This window comes from Cornus florida, unplaced genomic scaffold (assembly GCF_030987335.1).
Source record: "Cornus florida cultivar Cherokee Brave unplaced genomic scaffold, ASM3098733v1 CherokeeBrave_3.0.0_Hap2_Chr08, whole genome shotgun sequence".
Lineage (NCBI taxonomy): Eukaryota > Viridiplantae > Streptophyta > Magnoliopsida > Cornales > Cornaceae > Cornus > Cornus florida.
This window is the reverse complement of record NW_026775578.1, coordinates 23,693,220-23,717,403: the sequence shown is the minus strand read 5'-3', so window position 1 is coordinate 23,717,403 and position 24,184 is coordinate 23,693,220. Positions and strand designations below refer to the sequence as shown.

Below are 24,184 nucleotides of genomic sequence, written 5' to 3'. Positions count from 1 at the left end.
CTATTAGTTTGTGAGGTTAACAATACACCCAATACAATTATACAATGCATGAGATGCTGTATAAGACCGCGTTTGGTATTTGGACTAATTCTGTTTGAATCAATTTATTAAAATTTTTAGGAAAACCATAAACTTGATTATGGTAACAAAAAAAAATGACTGATATGATAATCAATTAATGAGTTAAACATTTAGAAAGGAGAAGATATTCATGTTCGGTGCACAGTCGTTCGTGTCATGCACACATAAATATAAACTATTGTGATAGTTCATCCACCAAAATCTATAGGAGGCATTTAGAGCATTACTCAAATTTTGGCGGTTACAAGGGCAGTGGGAATCTTACAAACCATTATTAATGTTGTTAATGCCATAACAATGCATTTTTTCTTTAATAAATGCTAGCATTTTAATACTCCATTAAAGTATCTGTTTGACATTTGACATTACATATAGAGAGAGAGAGAGAGAGAGAGAGAGAGAGTCATTTATTCAACTTTGATGTTTTCTTAATAAGCGGTGCCAAAGAGAGAACCACCATGTGAGGCTCACCAAATATTTCCATATTTTTTTTTTTTAAAATTATGTCTATATATAAAGATTTAATTAAAAATAAATAATGCATATTTAAAGTGCTTTATATATATATATATTTTTAATTGTGTTTTTTATTTAAGATTTTAAATTACAAAATTCCCCTTACTCCTTGAACTATAAAAATGACAATGTTTGTCTACTTACCGGTAAGTAAGAAATTTATACTCACTACGTATGTGGCGCATTACTAAACTGACAAGTGTCCTTACATTTTAAAAAATAAAAAATAAAAAATTTAATAGCATTCTGATTAAACCCAAATAAATCCGAATCAAATTATAATTCTCTCTTCTCTCCATTTTTTTCACGTTTGATTGTAATTACTATATCTCTCCTCTTGGTGACAATCAACTCCCCATTAGGTAATTCTCAAATTGGAGGGTCGTTCCGGTTCTCATGATGTTTCACTGTTTAGTCAATAGTAGTCTCATTCCTCATCCATGCATAGATAGAGCCCCATTTGTTTATTTATTTATTTATTTATTATTTTTTTTTTTTAAAGTATTGTCCTTATAAAAACACCATCAACTAACAATAAAATTAGATAAGGCCATTAGTTGATATGACGAAATTGTCCTTCCATTGGTGGAAGAGATTGTTGAGTGTAATTTGACAATATATTATATATAGGGGTTTTGTGTCCTTTACTTAATTGTGTAGTTGTACACTTTCTTTAAGGAAGCATTTAAGCTTGCTCAATTCATTTGTTTCTTGAATTTAATTTAATACTGTTGTGTTTGAAGTATTAAATCGATACGTTAAATTTGTAATTCAAAAAAAAAAAAAATACAAATTTTAGATTAAATTTAAATTTATTTGAATTCAAATTCAAGTCACCAATTCAGTACATGTTATGTTTAAAAGAACTGAAAAAATATCTTGAAATTAAAATAAAATGAAATTTAGTTTTTAACTCTAATTCCAAGACATATTTCAGTGTTTCTAAACTTAATATTAGTTTGACAGAAAAATAAATGAAAAAACTCAATGTTAGAATATCTTTTTTATCATTAGTTTAAGAATTTTAGATCTATCAGTAAGATATGTATGCACATTCAAGATATATATTGAATTGTTTATAAATAATATTATTATAAAATCGACTTCAAGATAGTTGTCATAAACTTTCATTTAAACAAATAATAATAATAATAATAATAATAATAGTATAGTAGTTACAATATCACGTAACCAACATTAAAAAATTGACTATAAAAGCAAATAATTTTTTAAAGACATTTAAAAACACGTCCTAGGATCAGAATAAAAAAACATAAAAACTCACCACAATTATCATGAGATCGACTCCACGTTAGCATTACCATATATATATATATATATATATATTTATGTAAGATAAATGATGGAGTAAATTGATAGTACCACAGAGCCGTCAAAAAAGAAAAAGAAATAAAAAAATGAAGAGTGCATGACTCGATCCCACATACGCGTTTACCTCCCCTGTTTTAAAACTCTCCTCTCTTCTCTCTCCCTCTATCTGCAGAACACAGCACAGCAGAACCCGTCGACTCGTCGTCGGTCGTCCTCAAAACGCGACATCCCTCCACAATCAATCACACACACAAACACACCCTCTGCCGCCCACTCTCTCTCTCTCTCTCTCTATATATATATATATATATATATATATATATTGTCTGTCTCTATCAGTCTCTTCGCTTCCTCTCATGACATTCCATCAGATCCATGGAAGAACATGATCTCTTTCTCTCTCTAGATTCACGGATTCTCGTCAGATCTCTCTTCGTTTCCCTCTTCTCTCCTCGTCCTCCTCTATTTTTCTCTCTCCATGACCCTAACATATCAATTCTCGCATCCTAGTTCAACTCTCGCACAAATACAATCCTTGGGCGTCTCTCACTCTACTTTCTCCCTCTACATTTCGATTTCAAATCCCTAGAATAGTATAATTCGATTCGATTCGATTCATTCATGTCTATAATGAAGGGCTCGAGTCGATTTTTCACGATCGGGCTAGTGACGTCTTGGTACTCATCGAACATTGGGGTTTTGTTGCTGAACAAGTACTTGCTCAGCAACTATGGCTTCAAATACCCGATCTTCCTCACCATGTGTCACATGACAGCGTGTTCTCTGCTGAGCTATGTTGGTATTGTGTGGATGAAGATGGTCCCATTGCAGACCATCCGATCTCGTCTCCAGTTCATGAAGATCTCTGCCCTTAGTATGATCTTTTGTGCTTCTGTTGTCAGCGGTAACATCTCGCTTAGGTACTTGCCGGTCTCGTTCAATCAGGCAATCGGGGCAACCACGCCGTTTTTCACGGCGGTGTTTGCGTATTTGATGACGTTGAAGAGGGAGGCTTGGCTCACTTATGTGACTCTCATTCCTGTTGTTACTGGTGTCGTCATTGCCAGTGGGGTATGAGCCTCTGTTTCTATCTGCAAATGAATCAATTTTGTTGATAAATTACTATTCTTTACTACTTCAGAATTTTGTGCTTCAATTGGTGGTAACTATTTCCATTGAATTATTTGTTCACAGTTGCAACTGTTGAAGTGGGTTTTGATAACCTAGGGAGGAAGAAATTGGGGAATTTAATGAGAAAATTGAGGGGGTTAAAATAAATAGGAAATAACTTGGGAATTTTGTGTTTTTTGTTACTTTGGTTTCCTAAAAAATAAAATTCTTCACTGCAACTAAGCTGAATAAAGTTATATAGGCTTGATTGAATGGAGGATATTGCTCATTTGAATCATATATTAGAAAACATAGGTCATGCTTGGTTATGTTCTCTTTAAGGAGAACAGTGGAAAATTATCAACCAAATGAATTTCCAAACTCTTCTATTTTTCTAAATTCATTTCTTTTTTTCTTTTTCTTTCCCGAAGATAGGTCCTTAGTTTCATTCCATTACCAATGTCTTTTAAGTAATTCTACAGAGAGCACAATTGTTTTTTATTTAAAACATGCATTTATACAATATTTGTATTAATTTCTGCATCTCAGCTGGTTTGATTTGTATACTTTGGAATTAGCAGGTCTTTGTATTCTGCTGTCTGAAATGATATTATTGTAGCATACTATTTCACCTCTGATTCTTGTCATCTTTTTCTTTTCATGGTCTTAGGGTGAACCAAGTTTCCATCTTTTTGGGTTTATAATGTGTGTTGGTGCTACGGCTGCAAGGGCACTCAAGTCGGTGGTTCAAGGGATTTTGCTTTCTTCTGAAGGGTAATATGAATATGTTGCCGTTTTTGTATATACTTGGTTGTTGTATATTTGAGTTAAGTCAATGGAACGACTTTCTTCTCCTGCATTTGAACTAATTTCTGAATCTGGAAATTGATATCCAAGGTTTGTTATTGTTTAGGGAAAAGCTGAATTCTATGAACCTCCTACTGTACATGGCTCCGGTAGCTGTTGTAGTACTTCTTCCTGCGACACTCTTCATGGAAGAAAATGTAATTGGCGTCACACTGGCACTTGCAAGAGATGATTTTAGGATCATCTGGTATCTGCTATTCAATTCGGCGCTAGCATATTTTGTGAATTTGACCAATTTTTTGGTTACAAAACACACCAGTGCTCTGACTCTACAGGTATTCCCTCCTTTCTGTTCTAAGCTTCTGTACTCTTTCCATTCAATATGTTTTATGTTTGTTATTGAAACTATTGTTCAAGTTCAGTATTTGAACCACATGAAATCAGTAATTTTCGTTATAAAGGAAACAGAAAGTGGGAATTATATTAGCCCTATTCATAATAAATTTATGAAGTGTAAAATTACAGTAATATAAATCTAAAGGAGAACAAAGAAATAAGAAAGTACGGTGTTACAGAAGAGCCAATAAATGCATTTTTTGGTTGCTTATGTTGCAATCTATTATGGCGCGCAACCCTTAATACTGAAAACTGAACTTTAAAGAGTAACTAAATGTTGGTCCCACATATTATGTTGGTCCCACATATCATTTCTAGTTGAAATTATGAAAGTATGACAAAATCCTCCTTTAATTACTTACAAGATGTGTACAAGACATGGTTCGTAGTCACGGTTGCGGCCATAGTCATGGTGCCACTATCGGCGTAACATAATGAAATCGATTATTGCAGTCCTGAATTTATTTCAACATGCACATAGTGCTCAAAATGCACTGATACGCAAGTTTTTACAATATAATTCAATATAGATGGATTTTTAGTGGTTTTTATTGAATTTTTTGAACATTGAACATCATTTAACACAAGTAATAACATATTCATGAATTTTGAGTCGATGCAGCTATTAAAAAGGCTTACTAATTATACTTTTTACGAAATTAGTGAATAAAAATAAACTCAATTATGAAATAAATGAAAATTCATAACATATAGAACATACAGGAATTAAAAAACAAAAATGGAAGTAAAATTAAAATTTTAAATAAAATATAAAAGGTATATGATTTTGTATGCATATAACTAATTTTATTAAATGAGACATAATGATCAATTTTTATTATGTAGTCTATAATAATGAGCAACTGAAGTTTTTTTTTTTTTTTGTTAAATAAAAACTAGCACCATTATGCTAAACTGAAAATGAGATTCTAATTTGATTGAATGAGAGAATCAGGAATCTCTCATAAATTTATTATAATAGAGACAATTGAAAATGAGAAGGTATTGATTTAATGTAATGAGGTAATGTGAAAAAAAAATGAAAAGAAAAGAAAATATTTAATTTAGTCAAAGCTTGGGATTAAACCCTCTACTTTATTGGGTTTCCTTTAATACTATACTTGTTTGATAGTTGTGAAACATAGGTAGAAGTTAAAAGTTTAACTTAAACTTGTGATACATGTTCCACAACCCCACAAGATGTTATTCTCTTGGTCTTCATGTGCTCCTTTTATGTAGCTCATATAAACCCTCTAATTCATTGGATTTTGTGAATATTATACTTGTTTAATAGTTGTGAAACATAGGTAGAAGTTAAAAGTTTAACTTAAAACTTGTGATACATGTCCCACGTCGGATAAGTGTAAAAAAAAAAAAAATAACATATGCATAAGTCCCACCTCGGAAACACGTAAAGAAGATGTGAGCATGTATGAGTTATAAAACCATCACATTGGAGGGCAAGAAAAATATTCTTAAGTGAGATGGGCAAGTTCTGGGCTAAAAGAGCCAAACTGCACCGTTTTAAAGTAATCAGCCAGGTTATCTCAAAGAATGGGTTGTTCAAGTATTATTCTAAATTGACATACAAAATGACTGGTTCTCTGATACAACCGACCAGTTCAAGGCAATTTCGGCTGTTTGGTCAGAGTATTGGCCGGTTCTCATGTGATTTTTGAGACTCGCCTGTATATGGGTGAGTCTTGGTATCGGGAGGCTGAAAAAATGTTTGTTGTACAGGAACAAGTTAATTATGTCCATAGTGCACATTCCCAGAAAAGATAAATATATTTAAGTAAATTAAATTAGAAAGGCACACGTACTTTGTGGTGTTCCTTATGTCTACCTTTTAAAGACCCCATAGCTGTGTAATTCTGCAATGCTGGTGTCAATTGCCACTAATTATAGCAGCAAAACATGAGGATAGCCCTTCATGAACTCTAGAGGTCATGGGTTTGAAACGGGAAACTACATCTTTGCATCTGGAGCTAAGGTTACATCTAACCCTCCCTAGAGTTAAGAGTTCTCGTGCAATGGGCTAGCCCTTTATAGCAGCAAAACATGGATATGGGTTTAAATAATTTGTTGAATACATAGCCAAAAAATGCATGTGGAATGAAAAGAGGAGAGGAATGCATTCTTTGGTCGTTAGGGTTCCCGTTTTTCGTAACATATTATTATTATCTAATAATATACAAAATGAGCAAAGTTTTTATCTTGGAACTATGCATCACTTAGATCCCCAACTTTTCTTTTTAGGCATGAGAAAAATAATTGCAGAACTCAATTTGGCCCTGTTTCTGGATCTTAGCATATGCAGTTAAATGGAATAGATGCCAAGATACACACACACAAAATATGAATGTCTCCATTTCCATGTGAGCTAATTGGGCAAGAGGGCCTTGAAATGAAAACATTGAAACGTGATTACTATATCATGTAATTTTTCTAAAAGGTATATAAGATTTGAAATCAGTTCTGAGGGGTTCTTGAGAAGCTATTTGGATAGGTCTTTGGACAAATCCTGAGGATTTTCTTTTTCTCTTCTGTTTCTAGTTTTTTCCTTTTGACAAGTCTCTTCTGTTTCTAGTTAATTAAAGCCCAACACTAGAACAAAGCAAGAACTTTATAGTAGTTCCCTTTTTAAATTTGTTAGTGGAGCTGACTTTGTTCTTTCATATTATCCCAAAAATTTAGTCCATTATTTATCATAGCAGACTAAGAAAATAAAGTTTTTATTTATTTTTTATTTTGTTATATATTTTTTTTATGTCAAGGTAGAATTATGTTTCTGCCTTTTGGCACCAAGTGTTTTGCTTACTATTAGGAGTTAGTTTGACCGTTCAAATTACATCCTTAGTGTGACAATAAAGAGTGCAAGGGTGAGATTTCTTTAAGCTGTTGAGTTTCAAAATATAGTCTTTTGTAATATGCCTTTCTAATAGTAAACTATAAACATTGTGAGTATGGTATAGACTCATAAGATTGAACATAACTCGTTTTTGGGGTCCTATATTCCAAAGTCCTGCCACATTTATAATTTTAATTTCCATAAATTACTCCCATCTTTTTTTCTTATTTTTAAATTTTTTTGAAGTTCGTTATTCCTTTTGGGAGCATCTCCTGGATGCTTTGTTTCTGTTTTGATAACCAAATACCTGCTGGCTCTTCCAGGTTCTAGGAAATGCAAAAGGGGCCGTGGCTGTGGTGATTTCAATATTAATATTCAGAAATCCAGTGTCAGTTACTGGGATGTTTGGCTATACACTCACAGTAATTGGGGTTATCCTCTACAGTGAAGCCAAGAAGCGTAGTAAATGAGATATAGAGATACAGACCATTAACGCAAATTCCATCTATTTTGTTCTTTGTATGTGAGGCAGTGGCATCCTGTCTGGAGGCAAGTTTGGACAATCTATTTGCAGGTGATGTCGCGGAATTTGCCCTCTAAATTCTATTTTTGTCGGGAAACCTGGGTATCGGGCTTCCATTTGTATCAGCAACAACACCAGATTAGCCAGAATGGAAGAAAGTTCAATAAACAACTGATTTGTCTCTATTTTTTCTATCTTAGTTTTATGGAGGAAGATTTTTATTTTTATTTTTTCCTTCTTTTATCTTTTATTCTTTCAGGGAAGGGTTTGTATAATTGGGCTTACGCAGTTGGTATGCTTTAGCTTTTTCTCATATTGATTTATTAATGAAAGACACCATAATCTTACCAGTTCATTGTTATGTTGTGTAATTTTAGCTTGAAGACATGTCATATGACTCAGATGCTCTTGTTTGAACTTCATAGCATTTTTCTTATAAATTTTCATATAAAACAATGATACAGTTTGATTCCTCAACTTAATTGATAGCATTTTCAGTATGGATGTCCTCGTGATAAGACTGTCCAGCAAGAAAAAAGGAACATCGCGTCTTGCTAAACAGATGATACTAAAGCAACATAAATAAAAAAGGAACATCGAAATGTAATATCTAATGTTATAATGTATGTTTCAAAACCTAATATTTAAAACATATATTATCTGATGTTATAATATATGTTTTAGTATCTATCACTGATAAAGAACATCTTGCTGTGTATTTTACACCGCCACATCAGCATATTTCATTTCTCCTCCCTCATTCTTATTCTATTAACGAATCAATCTTGTTTGTACATTTGAGGCCCAAAATCAGACATCGAAATACATTTGGTAACTGTTGTTACCATCTCAATAGTGCATTGTTTGTTGCCAAAATGAGGCCCAAAATCAGAAACGCTAACCCATTTAGACGTTATATTTTTGGTCAATATCAAAACAACCGTTTTATTGCAACCGTTTTATTGCAGGAGTGTTTTGGGAAGATATCGGAATCATATTTGGTAACGAAAATTCGTTTTGGAAAATTTAGAAACTCCAGTACTAGTAGTACCAAAACACGCCATATTACCAATTTGGTAATATGTGTTTGAGCCAAAAAAAAATGACATGTTATGAACTATTCCAATTTCCAGACATGTTATGGGCCTAAATTTTAATACCAACATCAGAAAAACAATATCATAACACATTCTAACAGACCCTAAATATTGTTTCCCAATGTTTTCGCATTGAAGAAAAAAAAGAAAAAACTTGATCTTTTTTAACTAGCCACATTTTTTCACCAAACATGTTTTTATATTTTTCTGTAACAAATTTTACATTATCAAATATGCTTTTCAACCGCTATTGAACACACTCTACAACAAAAACCAAGATGATACGGAGATAAGAAAGGAATGCACGCATCAGGTAAAAGAGAGAAATGTTGCTTGCATTTGCATTGGATGAGATAGGGTACTACGATTCACATGGCCCATGAGAAAGATGAGTTTAATGGAGCTCAATCTCATCTAAGCATCCACTTTGTTACAGTTTATTTCATCCTCAAAACTAGGGTTCACGATATGTGCAAATCCTAGTGTTGGGCTTCTTCTTTCCTCTCTCAAGATTATCTGAAAAATTTATTAATCTCTTTCCCGTTAACATAAATGAGTTATTCATTGGATAACTCATTATCATTTATGAATGAATCCATATTTTATAGTTTTCAAACAATGATTAGAATAAAAAGGAGAGAAAAACATAACAAATAAAAAATGGAAAAAACAAAAATACAAAAATTAGGTTTTGCTTGGTTTGTAACCTGAAAACATTTCTCAAGAATTAGAGAACAGAAAACACTTTTCTGAGAAAAGACAGTTATCTGAGAACAATAAAAGACAATTATCTAAAAACATGTTTTTTATAATTGAATTTTCAGAAAACTAAATCAAGCAAAAAAATTTATACAGTTTTTCAGAAAACTGTTCTCATAGATGTTTAGGCCCTGCTTGGATTGGATCTAAGAAAACAGTTTTCTGTTTTCATAGTGACAAAAAATAGAAAACAGTATTTTACTTCTGCTTGGATCTATTTTGTAAAAACAGTTTTTGAAAAAATGCAAACGGATAGTTATAGTTTTTGGAGAACAATAAAAAGGTGCTATGGGAGTTTTTGGAAACAAGAAGACACACTCTTTGAAAACACCGAGAACTCTTTTTCACTTAGGGTGTGTTTGGTATGGTTGATTTGGAGGGATAGGAAGAGAAAAGAAAAGAGAAGATAGTGTGAAAGTGTGTTTGGGTAGGTTAAGTGGAGAGAAAAGAGAAGATAGGGAGAGATAAGGAGAGATAGCTATCCCTCCCTATCCCTTATATGCTTTCTTTCCTAATTTGAAAAGATAGGGAGAGATAAAGAGGGATAGTAAGTTATAAGTTATTAATACCAAAAATACCCGCTATAAATCAACAACTAGAAAAGTAATTTCATTTATGTCCCAATATGCTTAGTGGAATGCAATGATGTATGACAATGCTAAAAGTTATTAAAAAATTTAGGATGGGAAGGGATTGAGTCGGATAAGTATAACAGATACAACAAAAATAAAATTTTCACATATTCATAAAAAAGGTTAAAGACTATTATTACCTTCAACCATGTTGAATGATTCATTTTAACCTTGTGTTACTTTTTCTTTTTTCTTTTTATTTTTTACTTTTGTTTTTATCATGACATTGAACTATAAAAAAGAAGCAAGATTTTGAAAATAGATAATGTATGAAGTGGTTATGAAAAGATAGGACGGTAATTTGGTCAATATTCTTTCTCTTCTTTTTTTTCTTTTCTCTCCTCTATCTTATCCAAACAAAAATAACTATCATTTCTTTTCTTTTCTCCTCTATCTATCCAAACACGAATAGAAATTATTACTATCATTTATTTTATTTTCTTTTCTCCCCTAACTAATACTATCATATATTTTCTTTTTTCTGCTATTTATCCACAAACACACCCTTAAAAAAAACACGGGAGTAAGATATCTCGTTTATAACATTACCCACATCTCCTCAGCTGCACCAAGTGTTCTCTCTCTTCAAGGCTTGAAGCTCTCTCACTCTGACAGATTTCTTTGCAAAAGTCTCTCTTCAAGCTATCTCTCTCAGTTTCTTGCGCTTCTCTTAGGCAAAAAAGGTCGATCTGCGTTTCTCTTCCTACAATCATCTCTGTGCATGGGTTTTCGATTTATGGTTGTTCACACTCTGATTTGGGTTGAGAATTAATTATTTGTGTTGATTGGATGGATTTGGTTTGTTTTATTTGATTTGTTTGGGTGAATTTGGTTCTATGGATGGATTTGGTTGGTTTGAAATTGTTTGATTTGTGGGTTTTATGTGGTTTTTAAAACTTTAGATCTGGGTTTGATTTGGTTGGTTGTATTTTTTCTTTCTGTATTTCAGTTGTGTTTGATTTTTTTTTTTTTCTCTCCATTTTAAAAATTAAAAATTTACAAGTGAGAAAAATTAGAGAGTTAGGGCTCCCATTTTTCTTTATATGTCATTCTATTTCCATCTATTGGAGTTAAGGTAGCTATTCTTTTTACTTCTCAATAGGTGGAAATGTTATCGAGTCCTCTGACTCATTTTGGTTAAAATGACATGAAATTTTATGAATTGAACTCACTTTCATTCCTGTGGTGATCTCCTTTACCTGGCTATAAATGTATTTGTAATGTCAATTATAAGTCTATAACATATCTGTCAAAGAATTTGATGAGTTGGTCTGTTACTCTTGATGTTGGAATGTAACTCTATAGTACGTGTCTTCACTATTTGAGACGAATGACTTGTAAATGATACAAGCAATTGAAATGTTGAAACGTGGTGGAACTATGCTTTGATCGATGATAGTTGGATTGTGTCATAGCCATTTCCAGATAATTGTCTCTTCTAAAGCTTTTATAGTATATTCAGATGGACAATACATATCCCTAATTTGTTGACCTGTCCCATTTGTATTCTTGATATATTCAAGTTTTGCTAATTCTTTCTAAATATTCAATAACATGTATTCACTATTCTCTTTTATGATGATTGGCATTATATAGTCTTATAAATCATATAGATTTATGCATGTTCTATTGAGTTCTAATTCCGGGAAGGAAACAATCTTTTCATATTCCAGGTTGCTAATAAAAGTAAGTTTTTATTTATTTATTTGTAAGGTCTATAATGTGAGAATATGCTAGGAAATTGCTTAGTGTTGAAATTCTAATAACAATTGCCACTTTTTTCTACCCTACAGTTCATTCCTATCAATTTATAACTCCTTGATTTATTCTTTCTTATATCAAGTACTGAAAATATTGAGGGAGAAATGTGTGGATGAATGATAATTCCACATTTTTTAGGAACATGGAGCAAAGCAGCAGACCTTCCCTAGAGGATTACTTGAAAGGAAGGAGTAGTTCATAAAGCTTACATTTGCTTCTCTTGTATTCTATTTAAACACATTTTATTTGTTTACAAGTAATTTATGCTACAAGCCAAGGCTAACAGAGTGTGAAGTTCGTCCTTGTACAGTTAGGGAAAGGAAAAAAAAAAAAAAAAAAAAAAAATTTGCACCACCTGATTAGGTAGTTTATGTTTGTAGGCACTGAATTCATGTAAAGTTATTAATGGAAGAACCCAAGATAGAAAGGGTTCAAAGTTTGGAACACAAAATATGTGTCCTGATTAAAGTTTTTTTTTTTTTTTAAAAAAAAAACTAAGGAAATAGTCACATAAGATTTAAATATATAAGCATACAAACCAGTGCAAGATTCAATGGTATGAAATGTACTAAAGGCTTGTTTTCCCATTTTAAAGCTTAAGCCTTATTATAAGTTGGGTAGACAACGACTCATAATAATTGTTTGTTGCACGATTCACAATTTAATTCGTCAGAATATATTAGATGATCGTTTTTTATGGAGTATCGGGAAGAAGATGTTAATGTCGCTGATGGGTGAAATGGTAACAGTAGCAATGTTGTGTACTGAATGTACTTAATTTATCTGATGATGGTGCAGCACAAATGAGAGCCCTTAGAACTGATCTGAAGAATGAAATGTGGGCATCATTCCGAAGCAATGCTAAATGAAGTTACTTTTATAATTTTTTGCTTTGATTAGCTATTTGTATAATTCTCTAATATTTTGTTTTGGTTATGTATGACTAAAATTAATGTTTGTATAACTAAAAGTGCATATGACACTTGAAGTAATTCCTGTAATTCTTTTATTGTATATAAATTTAGTGAAATTTTAATTAAACTTGATACATTGTATTTGTGCAACTTTTATTAAGTTATGAATACCAGCTAAAATAAATTCACTTCTAACACTTATATATATATATATATATATATATATATATACATTAATAGTTAATATTATAAATTAAAGAAATGAAAAAATGAAGTACAATAATATTTTTATTTATTTTTTTAGTTCAGAAAATTATTTTAAAAAACTCGTACAACCAAGTAGTTTTATGAGTTTTTGTTTTTTAGAAACTGTTCTGTAAATTCTCTTAATCAAGCAGGTTTGAAATCTGAAAATACTAGAAACTGTTCTCTGTTCTGATTCTCGGAACAGTTTTCAAGAACAGTTTCCAGAAATGCAATCCAAGCAAAGCCTTACCATTTCTTAAAGAATTAAGAGTAGATAAAATAAGGAGAGGTACGAGGAAGAAGAGAATAATTCTAAGACTTTTTGATAATATGTAAGTACTATATATATTATAGCATTTGATAATATATGTTTTACATATTGTATGGTATATTAGGTGGGATCACATTGACCACGTATCCGACTTGTTTAGATCATTAAAGAGTTATTATGGAATTAAATTCAGATCAAAATGAGAGATCAAAATGAAGATCGAATGACAGATATACCCTGCTAAATGTAATATCACAAGCATCCATAACTCCATCAACAACTAGAAGACACCAACACCAGGACAGAATAGAAGAGAGAAAAGCCAAGTTTAGCCAGTTCTCCAGCATGGAAATGACAAAAAAATAAAAATAAAAATAATAAAAAAGAAAGACACTTGAGCAAATCAAACACCAGTAAATAAATGGTAAATAAGAATACATAATTTTCAAGCTTCTGGAACAGAGGCTGTTGAGCGCTTCATTGACGCACACTTGATAAGATGGTTGTAGCTTCCTTTCTCCTTGAAAAGCTGGGAGAAATGATGTTTACAATACAGGATGCCCTCAAGGGCTGCATAATTTGATGGAGATAGAGCACAGCCACCATGAGAGCACTTAAAACATGACTTGTGATAGGACTGGCTCTCCACCGTTACCTGAAAATTTTATTAAAACAGACCGTTCAACCACATTGAAAATAAAACAAGACACAGAGAGAGAGAGAGAGAGAAGGGAAACCGCGCTTAATGTCAGAAGTACAAAAAACTGCAAAGTCTGGACTACAAGTGATGCATATAAAACATTATCCAATCTACAGCATTTAGGCAATAGATATATACCTGATAAACCAAGGAAAATATTAAATGGCAATTTCCTTCATTCATAGTTTTAGAAGTGGACAAGCGGTGGCTCCCATGGCTAATTATTATAGATTGATGAGCCCGAGAGTTTATATAAGACCTTTCGATGCTAGTTGAATACATAAACATATGTAGTTAAATGCATATGAAAGCTATGAGATCTCCAGATCCTTATTCCAACCATACAAGCAAAAACTGAGACTAGAAGACTACATAAATCTTGGATAGACATCTGATATCCAGTGACCTACATTGCATCTATGAGAAACAAAATCTAATATTCTTCAGAGATAACCTGGTAGAGCCTATAAGAATCTATGGCCAGGCTAAGATTTTCTCAGTTAACTTGGTTAATAGTTGTATGTCACGCATTTTACAAAATTTAATTCAACGCCGCAACTCAACAATCCTCAGCTGACTTGGGTTTGGCTACATGTATATATTAAAACCCAAATATTAATTTATATTATGGTTTTGACAAAAGTAACTCCAACCATAAAGCTGATGCAAATCACCTCTGTCAGCAACTGACAACATATATGCATTTTCTAGTACAGCTTCTATTACATAATTAAAAAATATGGAAAGAAAAAAAATGCTCATACAGAGATAAAAAAATTCTTTTAAAACCCTTCCATACAAGTCAAAACTACAGCTCCCTAACAACAAAAGCCACATTCTAAAAAAAAAAAAAGGGCTTAGAAGATATGAGCAAAGCCGTATGACTAGGAATAGAACTTAAAGGAATCATTTCAAAAGCTTCAAAAGAATGAAAGGAGCAGTGGAACAAAGTGGAGACCAAGGGGTTGACTGTTTCGTAACTTTTCTTTTCTTTTCTTTTCTTTTTTGGAAGAAGTTCTGTTTAGGAAGATTAGCCCATTAATTCATAAACCCCATAATCCCTTATACAGACACAAACCTTAACCCTCATATTATTTCCAAACTGTTGGAAAAAATTTGCCCTATTCACGCCCCTCTGCCAGCATCCAGTAAACTCTAGCCACTTTCTATCTCTATCTCTGCTGCCTTTTCCTTGGTAATCTAGAGGAGATGGAAGGATGTTGGCTACAGCGGCATCATTGGACATCCATTGCGATTGAAGGACAACATCTCATCTAATTACAGAGGCATTGCATTGGAGATCAAGAGGAATTGAATTGACGATCACTGGACATCTCCTCCATGTATCTATTTATTTATGAATATATTTTGATGGATTTGTAGTTTATATATATATATATATATAAAAAAATTTGTTTGTAGATGTAATAATATATAATATACATGATTGTGTAACATACGTGTCTTTGTAAGCAAGTTTCGAGCCAAGTTCGAGTTTGCTGTGAACATTGCCGAGCTGAACTCAAACACTGAGGTGAGAGCTCGAGTTAAATTTGATCCGAGCTCAAACACTCCTGCTGCATAATTGAGTTGAGCCCAAACAAGTCACTACTAAACTCAGCTAAGCTCATTTACAGCCCAAATATGAGTTACCTTTGCAAAAAGGTACATTGAGAACAGTACAAGGAAATAGAAAACTATAATTACAAATCAAGCATTAAGTGATAGAATCCAGCAAGAGCATGAATATCATATTCAACCATAGCCACAATCAATCAAGAATGACAAAGGCGTCTTAATATTTGCGTTAGTACTTGAAATATCATCGCAACTAAGAGAAGTGTCCTAATTACTTCAAGTTCGCATTGTCTATGCCTATAAAACAACAAAATAATATCAATGGAAAAAGTTATTTACTTCATAGGCAAACTCTTATGGGGACATCTCCACATTGAAAAGTAACTTCATAGGACAGACTAGCTCTTAGACGGTCATGTCACAAATATGGCAACAAATTACTCATAACATTGTAAAAATGCCACAAACTTATAAACTATAAGCTCAACTATATCTAAATTATTAGCATCCAATGATTCTAACATATGCAGCCATTGCATCATTCCAATTCAAATCACCGAAAGCATTTAATAAGCCAGATTAGGTGGTAGAGTAAAATAGAGATAGGCAATCAAAGCTTGCAACCGAACATGTATCTTATTCACTTTCTAGACAAAATATATTTAACAAGTGTCCTTTTGAGAGCTTGAATCTACCTTCTCCAGTGGGTACGCCGTTTTACCACACGTAGCACATTTTTCTTGTGTCCCAGAAAACATGCTGGCAGCTTTGCTTGGTGACCGTGTCTGAAATCCAAACAAGGTAACAAGAATCAGTGTCGGCACAAGGCAACAAATATGCAGTAAGCAAAATTTGTCCACTACTGATCTCAAGTATGCAGTGGCGATAGAGAAACTTTACCAGCTCTGGAGTCAACTTCTCAGCTGATTTTGCAGCTGTTGAGAATGAAACGCAACAGAATTAAACAGGTAAAACCAAAAGCATTGAAAATAAAATAAAAAAGCACTTTATATGGCAGAATCATAACGCATACGCGATTGAAAATTCTTGTTGAAATTCCCCGTCTCCTTGAAGAGCTGCTCGAAATGAGGCTTACAGTACAGAACACCTTCCATAGAGAAGTAATTGCTCAACTGACAAACACATTCATTAGGTAAATTAACACACATTACATACATAATCCAAAAACCCACAAAAGTTGAATATCTTCAATAAAGAAATCTGGATTAACAGCATGAATAAAAACCGCTAAACAAGTTAATCCAATACTAGCAACTATTGTATGAATAAATTTACCAGTTGGGTTCATCAGCCACCTACTAATTCTAATAGTATTTTCATAATCTCTCATAAATAGCAAAGATTTCTCAGCAAAAGTAGTAAGAAACAATTGTGAAAACCACTAATTTTTCGGGGAAAATGAAGCATGTTCACAACAAGATTAAATTGGCTAATTTGCAGATACCTTGAGGGTTCCTTTGCAGTGAGAGCACTTGAAACATGACTTGTGATATGAAACTCCATCGGCGGACAAAAGCTCCACCGGATAAACAGTCTTCTCACAAGCCTTGCACTTCTGTTGTGTGCCGATAAAAGACATAATTTCTTTATGCCTTAGATCTGTAAATCTTCAGTACTCGCAACCAATTTGTTCCTGCAAGCTCTTTTTTCAAAGACTTTGACCCTCAAACAAGCTTGAAGCACAAAAATGAAAAGCAAAATCAGAGACAGTTCACGTCTAATTGCAATATGTAGATATTGATATTCATGCATATGAACTGATCTGACTTCTGAGACGCTTTCAATTGAGTCGAACCTTTTTTCAGAAATCAGAAGCAATCACAATATGTTGAATGTTCAAAATTAACAACAATGTCCAAGTGGAATGATCGAGATCTGGTTTCGGAGATGATGATTTGCTTAAATTGGTTTGGTTGAATATGCACACATACCTGTATAAATTTTAAGATCATTGATGCGTAAGCTTCTTGGATACGAACTTCTCGATCAAAGTCAAGGATGAGAAACGATGACTACGACGAATACAGCGGCAAAAATGGCAGAGGTATATATATGTGTGTGTATGTGTGTGTGTATATAGATAGAGAGAGAGAGAGAAAGCGCTATGCTTTTTGCAGATAGCGGGATGCAGCGAAGTGGATGATAAAAAGGGTAGAGAGAGAAAGAGACGACATACATATCTTCGCTGGAAGTGCACCGGCGCCATTTTGACCCCACCCAACACTAACAGATCCATACGCGGCTTTTCTTTTTCTTTTTCCTTTTTAACTATAATATTGATTTTGATTGCTTATTGAAAAAAAGAAATTTAAATCTTTTTTTTTTTCCCCTTAATATTGATTTTGATTGTTTATTCAAAAATAAAAATTCAATCTTCTTTCATTTAGAGGATAAACTTGAATAAATCAAATCATTAATTTAAATCAATTTTAATAATTTAAATATTAATTATTATTTTTGTAAAAAAAAAAAAATGATTGCCTTGCTAAATGCCAATATTTTATGGATTGCTTTAATCATTTTCATTGATTTGACAATTGAGGTGTCCTATTTTACTGCAAATATTGTACTTTTGTTAGTAAAAATAATAAAAATTATATTTGGTGATGTTACAATAACAGAAATTGATAAAATCGTATTTGGTGAATTGGAAATAACAGAAATTATCTTCGGCGAGCATAATGAGAAATTGCGTATCATAACAAGATAGATTTAAATAAAACAGTTTAATTCTAGCAGGTATATTAAGTGTACGATTTTATATTCTTCCAAGCATATCCTAACCCTAATGTCTTTTAAACCTTAATGCTAAAACAGTTTAATTCTAACAAGAATATAAAACCCTTAACGGCAAACCTTAAAAGCCCTAAAATTTCAAAAAAGAAAATTAAAATTAAATACTTAAAACCCTAATCCTAACCCCTAATTAACTTTTACTTTTAAAAAAATATAGGAATATATTTTTAAAATAAAACCCAACCTTAAAATATTAGTAAATAATATTTTTGGGAAATATAATAAATTAGATTCCAAAATATAGGCTCAAAATCTACATTGATAAGGCTGCTAAAAAGTACATTTTGTTCTTGTTGGGTGAAAAAAAATCCATACTTCCACTTTTGGTAATAAGAATCATAAATTTTCATGCCATCTTAATAAAAATATGTTATTGTTCGTTAATTTTCAGAGGTAATATTGACATTCCACTTTTGTTCAACTTATTTTTTTTCTTTTAAAAGAAATATAGTAATAATAAAGTCTTTTAATTCATTAATGCATTTTCTCTTATTTTATAATGTCATAAACATCCTTTATACAACATTAACTCTTTATATTTTTTTACTTTGAAAATTTATTCCGTATCATTAGTTTTTTTTTTGACAGTCAAAAAAGATAATTTATCCAATAGTGAATTTTTCTTTTTACAATTGAAATTGATAATTTATTCAACAAAGTTAACCTTTTTTCACTCATGTCAAAAGCGGTAACTTTTTTGTTGATAATATTTTACTAGTCCTGTCAAAAGAAATAATTTATTCAATAGAAATAACATTTTTTTTGTGTTTTTCTTTATCAAAAGAGATAATTTATTCAATAGAGATATATAAAAAAATAAAAAAATAATAATAATCCTTTTTTTTTCTTGATTTACTCAAAAGAGACAATTTATTCAAGATAATTTTTTGAGTCATGGTGTGTCAAATATAATGGGACCTATTTTAAAACATAAGGTAATTAACTATTTTGAAAGTTGAGTATTTTTTCATTTTTTACAAATAAAAGTAAAAATCCTATCAACGCCCTAGAATATTTATAATTAGATTGTGTATCATATATATATATATATATATATATATATATATATATATAAGATTGTTATGCGAACTCCCATGAACAAAAACAATGAGAGGAATTTAAAGAAGAAAAATTAGAAAGCATTGCAGCCTTTGGCAGCTGAAATTGCAATTTTGTATAAATAAAATAATTTTATTTCAATACCATGAAAACAAAGAAGAAGATGAGGAAAGATGTAGCAGCACCTATAAAAAATTGAAAAGATAAGGAAAGGAAAATTGAGGGAATTTTAAAATAACCACATCATATTTTTATGTCAAAAGATACCTAAAATATTAAAGATCAGAAATAAGGAGAGAAAATTTGAAAAAATAGTTTTGTCATTTAAAAGTAATAATAATTTAGTTATAAAATTAAAATTAAAATTGTTATTTCATTTAAGATTATGGTGCAAACCTAGAAAAGTGTAAATCTCACGTCCCTATTTTTATTGAATAATATACTTAATACATGGGAACAGTATATTATGAACTTGGTTATTATTATTATTTTTTTTACAAAATACACTAATAATGAAAACGGTTTATTATGAATGACCCTTGCCAAGAAATTGGAATAACTCATGTTAATTTGCCCTTTCAGAGTTAATTAATCCTCCATTATTGTAATTTAATAGATCAAACAGGGATGCAACATAACTTTTTATTTTAATTTTTTATATACCACTGAATTTTTAGTATGAATATTAGGTCACTAAACTCCTTGTATTTATGCCACTAATCATGCTTAAATGAAGTTCACAGAGACTGTACTCACACAGCATCACATGAGGCTGAATCACTAGTACGAGACAATGTATTGCATGCGATTGCAGTTCATGATGGACGGTGATGATAACCATTCATTACCATGAAAGCACGAGAAAGCTGAATGTTGCAGTATTTTCAGGTCACGGACGTGGAACAAAATTGGTCCAACTTGAAGAATACTTTATTTGATAAAGGGAAAATTACGTATAAGTGGTATTAGCATAGATATATCATCATTACATAAACGTAGTTTGCATATCTAGGAGAACATGAATTAAAAGTCAAGGCACTTCGTAATATTATATTTTTGCCCCTAAATCTTATTTTATGTTCAATATATCTAAAGAAGAACTTCTACAAACTCTAGAATGTTGTCAAAGAGTACTTAGATGCTGTTACTTCGCCCAAGAATTGGGAAACACAAAGCGTAGTCTACAACGAAGAATAGAAAAAATTAGATCAAGAATTATTGGAATACAGAATATTTTAGAAGCTAGACGACAAAGATTTTAATTTAGAATAGACTCGACTTTAATAATTTAGATATATCTATAAAACGACTCGGAGAAAATCTTGATTATATTAAAAAACAAGTAGTACATAATTCTAGTCCAAATAATTTAGATAACAAGATAATATTAATCGCAATTAAAGATATCAATAGTGATATTAAAAATATTGCTGAAAATCAAAAAATAATCATAGACTATTTAAAATCCCTTAAAACCGATATCCAAAGATTATTACAATAGTTTTATGAGTATTAGTAGTTCTGATTATTTAACTGCGTTAGCTGAACTTTACAAAATTGATAAAGAACCCATAGGATTTACAAGTTTTAAAACAGACGTACAATCAACCAATATACATATTAGACAAAATAACTTTTTAATGCAGTTATTACTCCAGTTATCTGATAAAGTTAATAAACTTGAAGAAAAATTAGAAGTGATACAAGAAAATATTCCTAAAGAATCTTCTAAAAAATTATCCGAATTATCAGAAAAAATAAAAGAAATTAAGTTGTCGACCAATAATCAGTCCTTCCCTGCAACAACCAAGCGTGTAAATTTAATGAGAGTAGAAGATCTATATGATAATGAACATGATGCTAAAAAATATATAGAACAAGGAATGAAGAAGGTAAAAAATAAAGTTAATCTTTATTCTAATAATTTATTAAACTTCCAGAGTAAGATATATAATCATTTTAACCAAAGAAAAATAAGTAAAGTTAACAATCAAGTTATTTTAGACCTTATAACACCCGAAACATGTCAAGAATTAAATGATAATAATTTAGAACTTATGCATTTAGGCGTCATAATGATAGGATTAGTAGGATTAAACAGAGCAGAAATAGAAACTAGAGCACTTGCTTATATTTATGATGACCGATGGAATAATCATCAACAAGCACAAATAGCCAGCGCCGAAATAGATTTAGCCGACAATGCAGCAATAGTAGGATGTATCCCCAATTACGCGATGACTGCTAGAGAATTCAGTAAACATATTAAGATAGTTATATCTACAAAAGGATACAATATGACAGGACAATTTGAAAATCTATTAGTTAATACTTTATTTATGGGAAAAGCAGTTAATCAGTATAACTTGAAATTTAAAACCCAATTTAGTGAAATAGTTAAACCTTTTAGTAGCAAATATGTCCAGATGATACAAGCTAGAAAAATAAGTAGTATTACCCATGAAGGAAGAGAATGGAAATTACCTAAACTTATTACTACACCTAAAAAGATTCCCGAAAATAATATAATATATGTTTCAAATAGTGGAGAAGTTAGCATAAGATTTAGTAATTATAAAAGACAAGACAATTTAGTAGATGATACCCAAGAAGATTTTTTAACTACACTGATAGAAATAGAGAATCCCGAATAGATAAATGTCCTTTATGATAGATTGGAAGATGAAATTCTAGATAAAATAATGTACGATTTTGATAATTTAGAGTTAGAAGTGTTGCAAGACAAGTATCCAGAACCTAAATACAAACTTATCGAAAGTATTTACTTAGGACAAGGAAATAATGATGATATTAAGAAAAATATTCTAAGCGTAAGATTTGAATGCTTCTATACAGCATCAGAGTTAAACACAGTAAAAGAAGAGTTAAATGTAATAGAACATAGAAAAGGAAAAGCACTCGAAGGATCAGAATCTCAGTCAATTGACCAAGAAATGACTGACCAACGAAAGACTAACGCCTCATGTAGTAATACCATAAATGACGACTATATTACTGGGCAAAGATTAAATCCCTCACGTGAAATGTATATAGAAAATAGAAATATACCAGATATGTATACATGGACACAAATATCATAGAAATTATGAGAATGTACCAGCGCAACAAGCAGGTACAATACTAGACATAGCAAGGCACAATCCCCAAGATTAGGCAAAAGTAATCGAAAATTGGGAACAAGATTATGTTAGGCAATCTATTTTGACCAATTTTGACAATAGAACTCAAGCCCTAACCTATTGTGAAACCTTATTATGGGGAACCATTCATGATTGGTGGTAGTTTTATAAAGTAATTTATCCCAATGATTATGCCCTCTTATGAGATAATTTTACAATTCAAGGCTTTATCAGCCTAATAAAAAAGGTATTAGTTGGCGAAGATAGATTACTAGATGACACTTTAATAAAGCAAAACGAAGCTTTACGTAATTTAAAATTATTGCAGATTTGTGATTTTCGATACATAAAAGACTACACCAATAAGTTTTTTGAGTATTTTGCAGCCACTGGTAAAATAGGAGATAAAACATTACTCGATAGGTATCTTTAGAAGTTACTCGGAAGCGTAGGAACTAAAATATGGGAAAAATGGTTAGAAAATCCAAGACGCAATACGCTAACCATAGGAGATAGAGTTAATCATGTATATAACATATTAAAAACAGAATGTAGACAACGTAAAGAATCCAAATAAATCAAAAAATAATTTTATTATACATGTAGACAAATAGATTTTCCACCTCAGTATGGTTGTATGCCTCAGAAAAATTATAATTATAAACGTAATAAACCTAAAAAATATAATCTACGCAAAAGTAAGACATACAAGAACTATTGTAATAAAAAACCTTATGTCAAAACTAACCCTTGGCAATTTAGAAAGTGGCCTTGGTATAAAAAGCAAAAAATAAATAAAGATAAAAAGGATAATAAAGACAAAGATAATAAGGTAAATACTTTACCCACAAAAAAAAGACATTGCAAATGTTTTATTTGTGGAGATCCAGGACACATTAAACCAAATTGTCTTCATCAATACAAGCAGAATCCTATTAAAAAGATACAAGAAAAGATCAACATACTTGAAGATATTGAAGAACAGAAAGAAGAATTATATGAACTAGAAAGTATTTATGACTCTGACGATGATAATGAAAGTATATATAGTATCGAGAGCTTAGATAACAACTGTGATAATGATGAAGACTTTGAACAAGGGCTTCATTCAATAGAAGATTTCGTTTACACTATAAGTAATCCATCATGTCAGTATATCTTAGTTAGTTTTCAATTTTCTTCTTATAATTGTAAACAGTGCAATACATCTATTAAAAAAGGTCATTACTGTGAAAATCATTGTAAAACTTTATTATGTCATAATTGCTATGAAAATTATAAAGATAAGCAAGTGGATATTTTAGTCGAATCTATAAATTCAATATATAAACCATTTAGTCTAATTCAATTCCCGATAACATTAGAATTTAGAGAAAAATTAATTCAAACCTCAGCTATGCTTGATACTGGAGCATCCAAAAACATAATTCAAAAACATTTAGTACCAGACGAAGACTTGGTAAGGTTAAACTATAATGTTAACATGAACCAATATAATAATGAAAAACTTCCAATAACCCATTGTGTCCAAAACATTTATATATTAATTAATAATGAAAAGTTTGTTTTACCTCAAACTTATGTTGTTAATAAT

At 31.2% G+C, this 24,184-nt stretch overlaps 2 protein-coding genes and 1 long non-coding RNA gene across 3 annotated transcripts; 2 read left to right on the top strand and 1 right to left on the bottom strand.

Moving 5' to 3' along the window:
• Window positions 1-1,944: 1,944 nt before the first annotated feature.
• LOC132270851 (probable sugar phosphate/phosphate translocator At3g11320) lies at window positions 1,945-7,971 on the top strand. The gene is made up of 4 exons (XM_059772061.1): window positions 1,945-3,000; window positions 3,710-3,813; window positions 3,953-4,181; window positions 7,417-7,971. Exons 1-4 carry the CDS (start codon window positions 2,551-2,553, stop codon window positions 7,561-7,563), a joined length of 930 nt encoding a protein of 309 aa, XP_059628044.1. The 5' UTR covers window positions 1,945-2,550; the 3' UTR covers window positions 7,564-7,971.
• A 2,194-nt stretch (window positions 7,972-10,165) lies between these two features.
• On the top strand, window positions 10,166-12,915 carry LOC132270846 (uncharacterized). The gene is made up of 2 exons (XR_009469592.1): window positions 10,166-10,787; window positions 12,664-12,915. It is a non-coding gene; the product is annotated as an uncharacterized LOC132270846 (long non-coding RNA).
• Window positions 12,916-13,509: 594 nt separating this feature from the next.
• On the bottom strand, window positions 13,510-17,778 carry LOC132270845 (LIM domain-containing protein WLIM2b-like). Its single transcript, XM_059772056.1, has 6 exons — window positions 17,527-17,778; window positions 17,040-17,268; window positions 16,608-16,707; window positions 16,475-16,509; window positions 16,270-16,359; window positions 13,510-13,951 (listed from the first exon to the last, which is right to left on the bottom strand). The coding sequence occupies exons 2-6, from the start codon at window positions 17,172-17,174 to the stop codon at window positions 13,742-13,744; spliced, it is 570 nt and encodes a 189-aa protein (XP_059628039.1). The 5' UTR covers window positions 17,175-17,268; window positions 17,527-17,778; the 3' UTR covers window positions 13,510-13,741.
• Window positions 17,779-24,184: the final 6,406 nt, after the last annotated feature.

Bases quoted from the DNA above. Each gene is read 5' to 3' on its own strand.
- LOC132270851 (XM_059772061.1), top strand. From the start codon at position 2,551: ATGTCTATAATGAAGGGCTCGAGTCGATTTTTCACGATCGGGCTAGTG. The intron at 3,001-3,709 runs GTATGAGCCTCT...TCATGGTCTTAG, and splicing joins GTGTCGTCATTGCCAGTGGG to GGTGAACCAAGTTTCCATCT. The intron at 4,182-7,416 runs GTATTCCCTCCT...TGGCTCTTCCAG, and splicing joins CCAGTGCTCTGACTCTACAG to GTTCTAGGAAATGCAAAAGG.
- LOC132270845 (XM_059772056.1), bottom strand. From the start codon at position 17,174: ATGTCTTTTATCGGCACACAACAGAAGTGCAAGGCTTGTGAGAAGACT. The intron at 16,708-17,039 runs GTATCTGCAAAT...TGTGTTTGTCAG, and splicing joins ACTGCAAAGGAACCCTCAAG to TTGAGCAATTACTTCTCTAT. The intron at 16,360-16,474 runs GTAAAGTTTCTC...TTTGGATTTCAG, and splicing joins AGAAGTTGACTCCAGAGCTG to ACACGGTCACCAAGCAAAGC.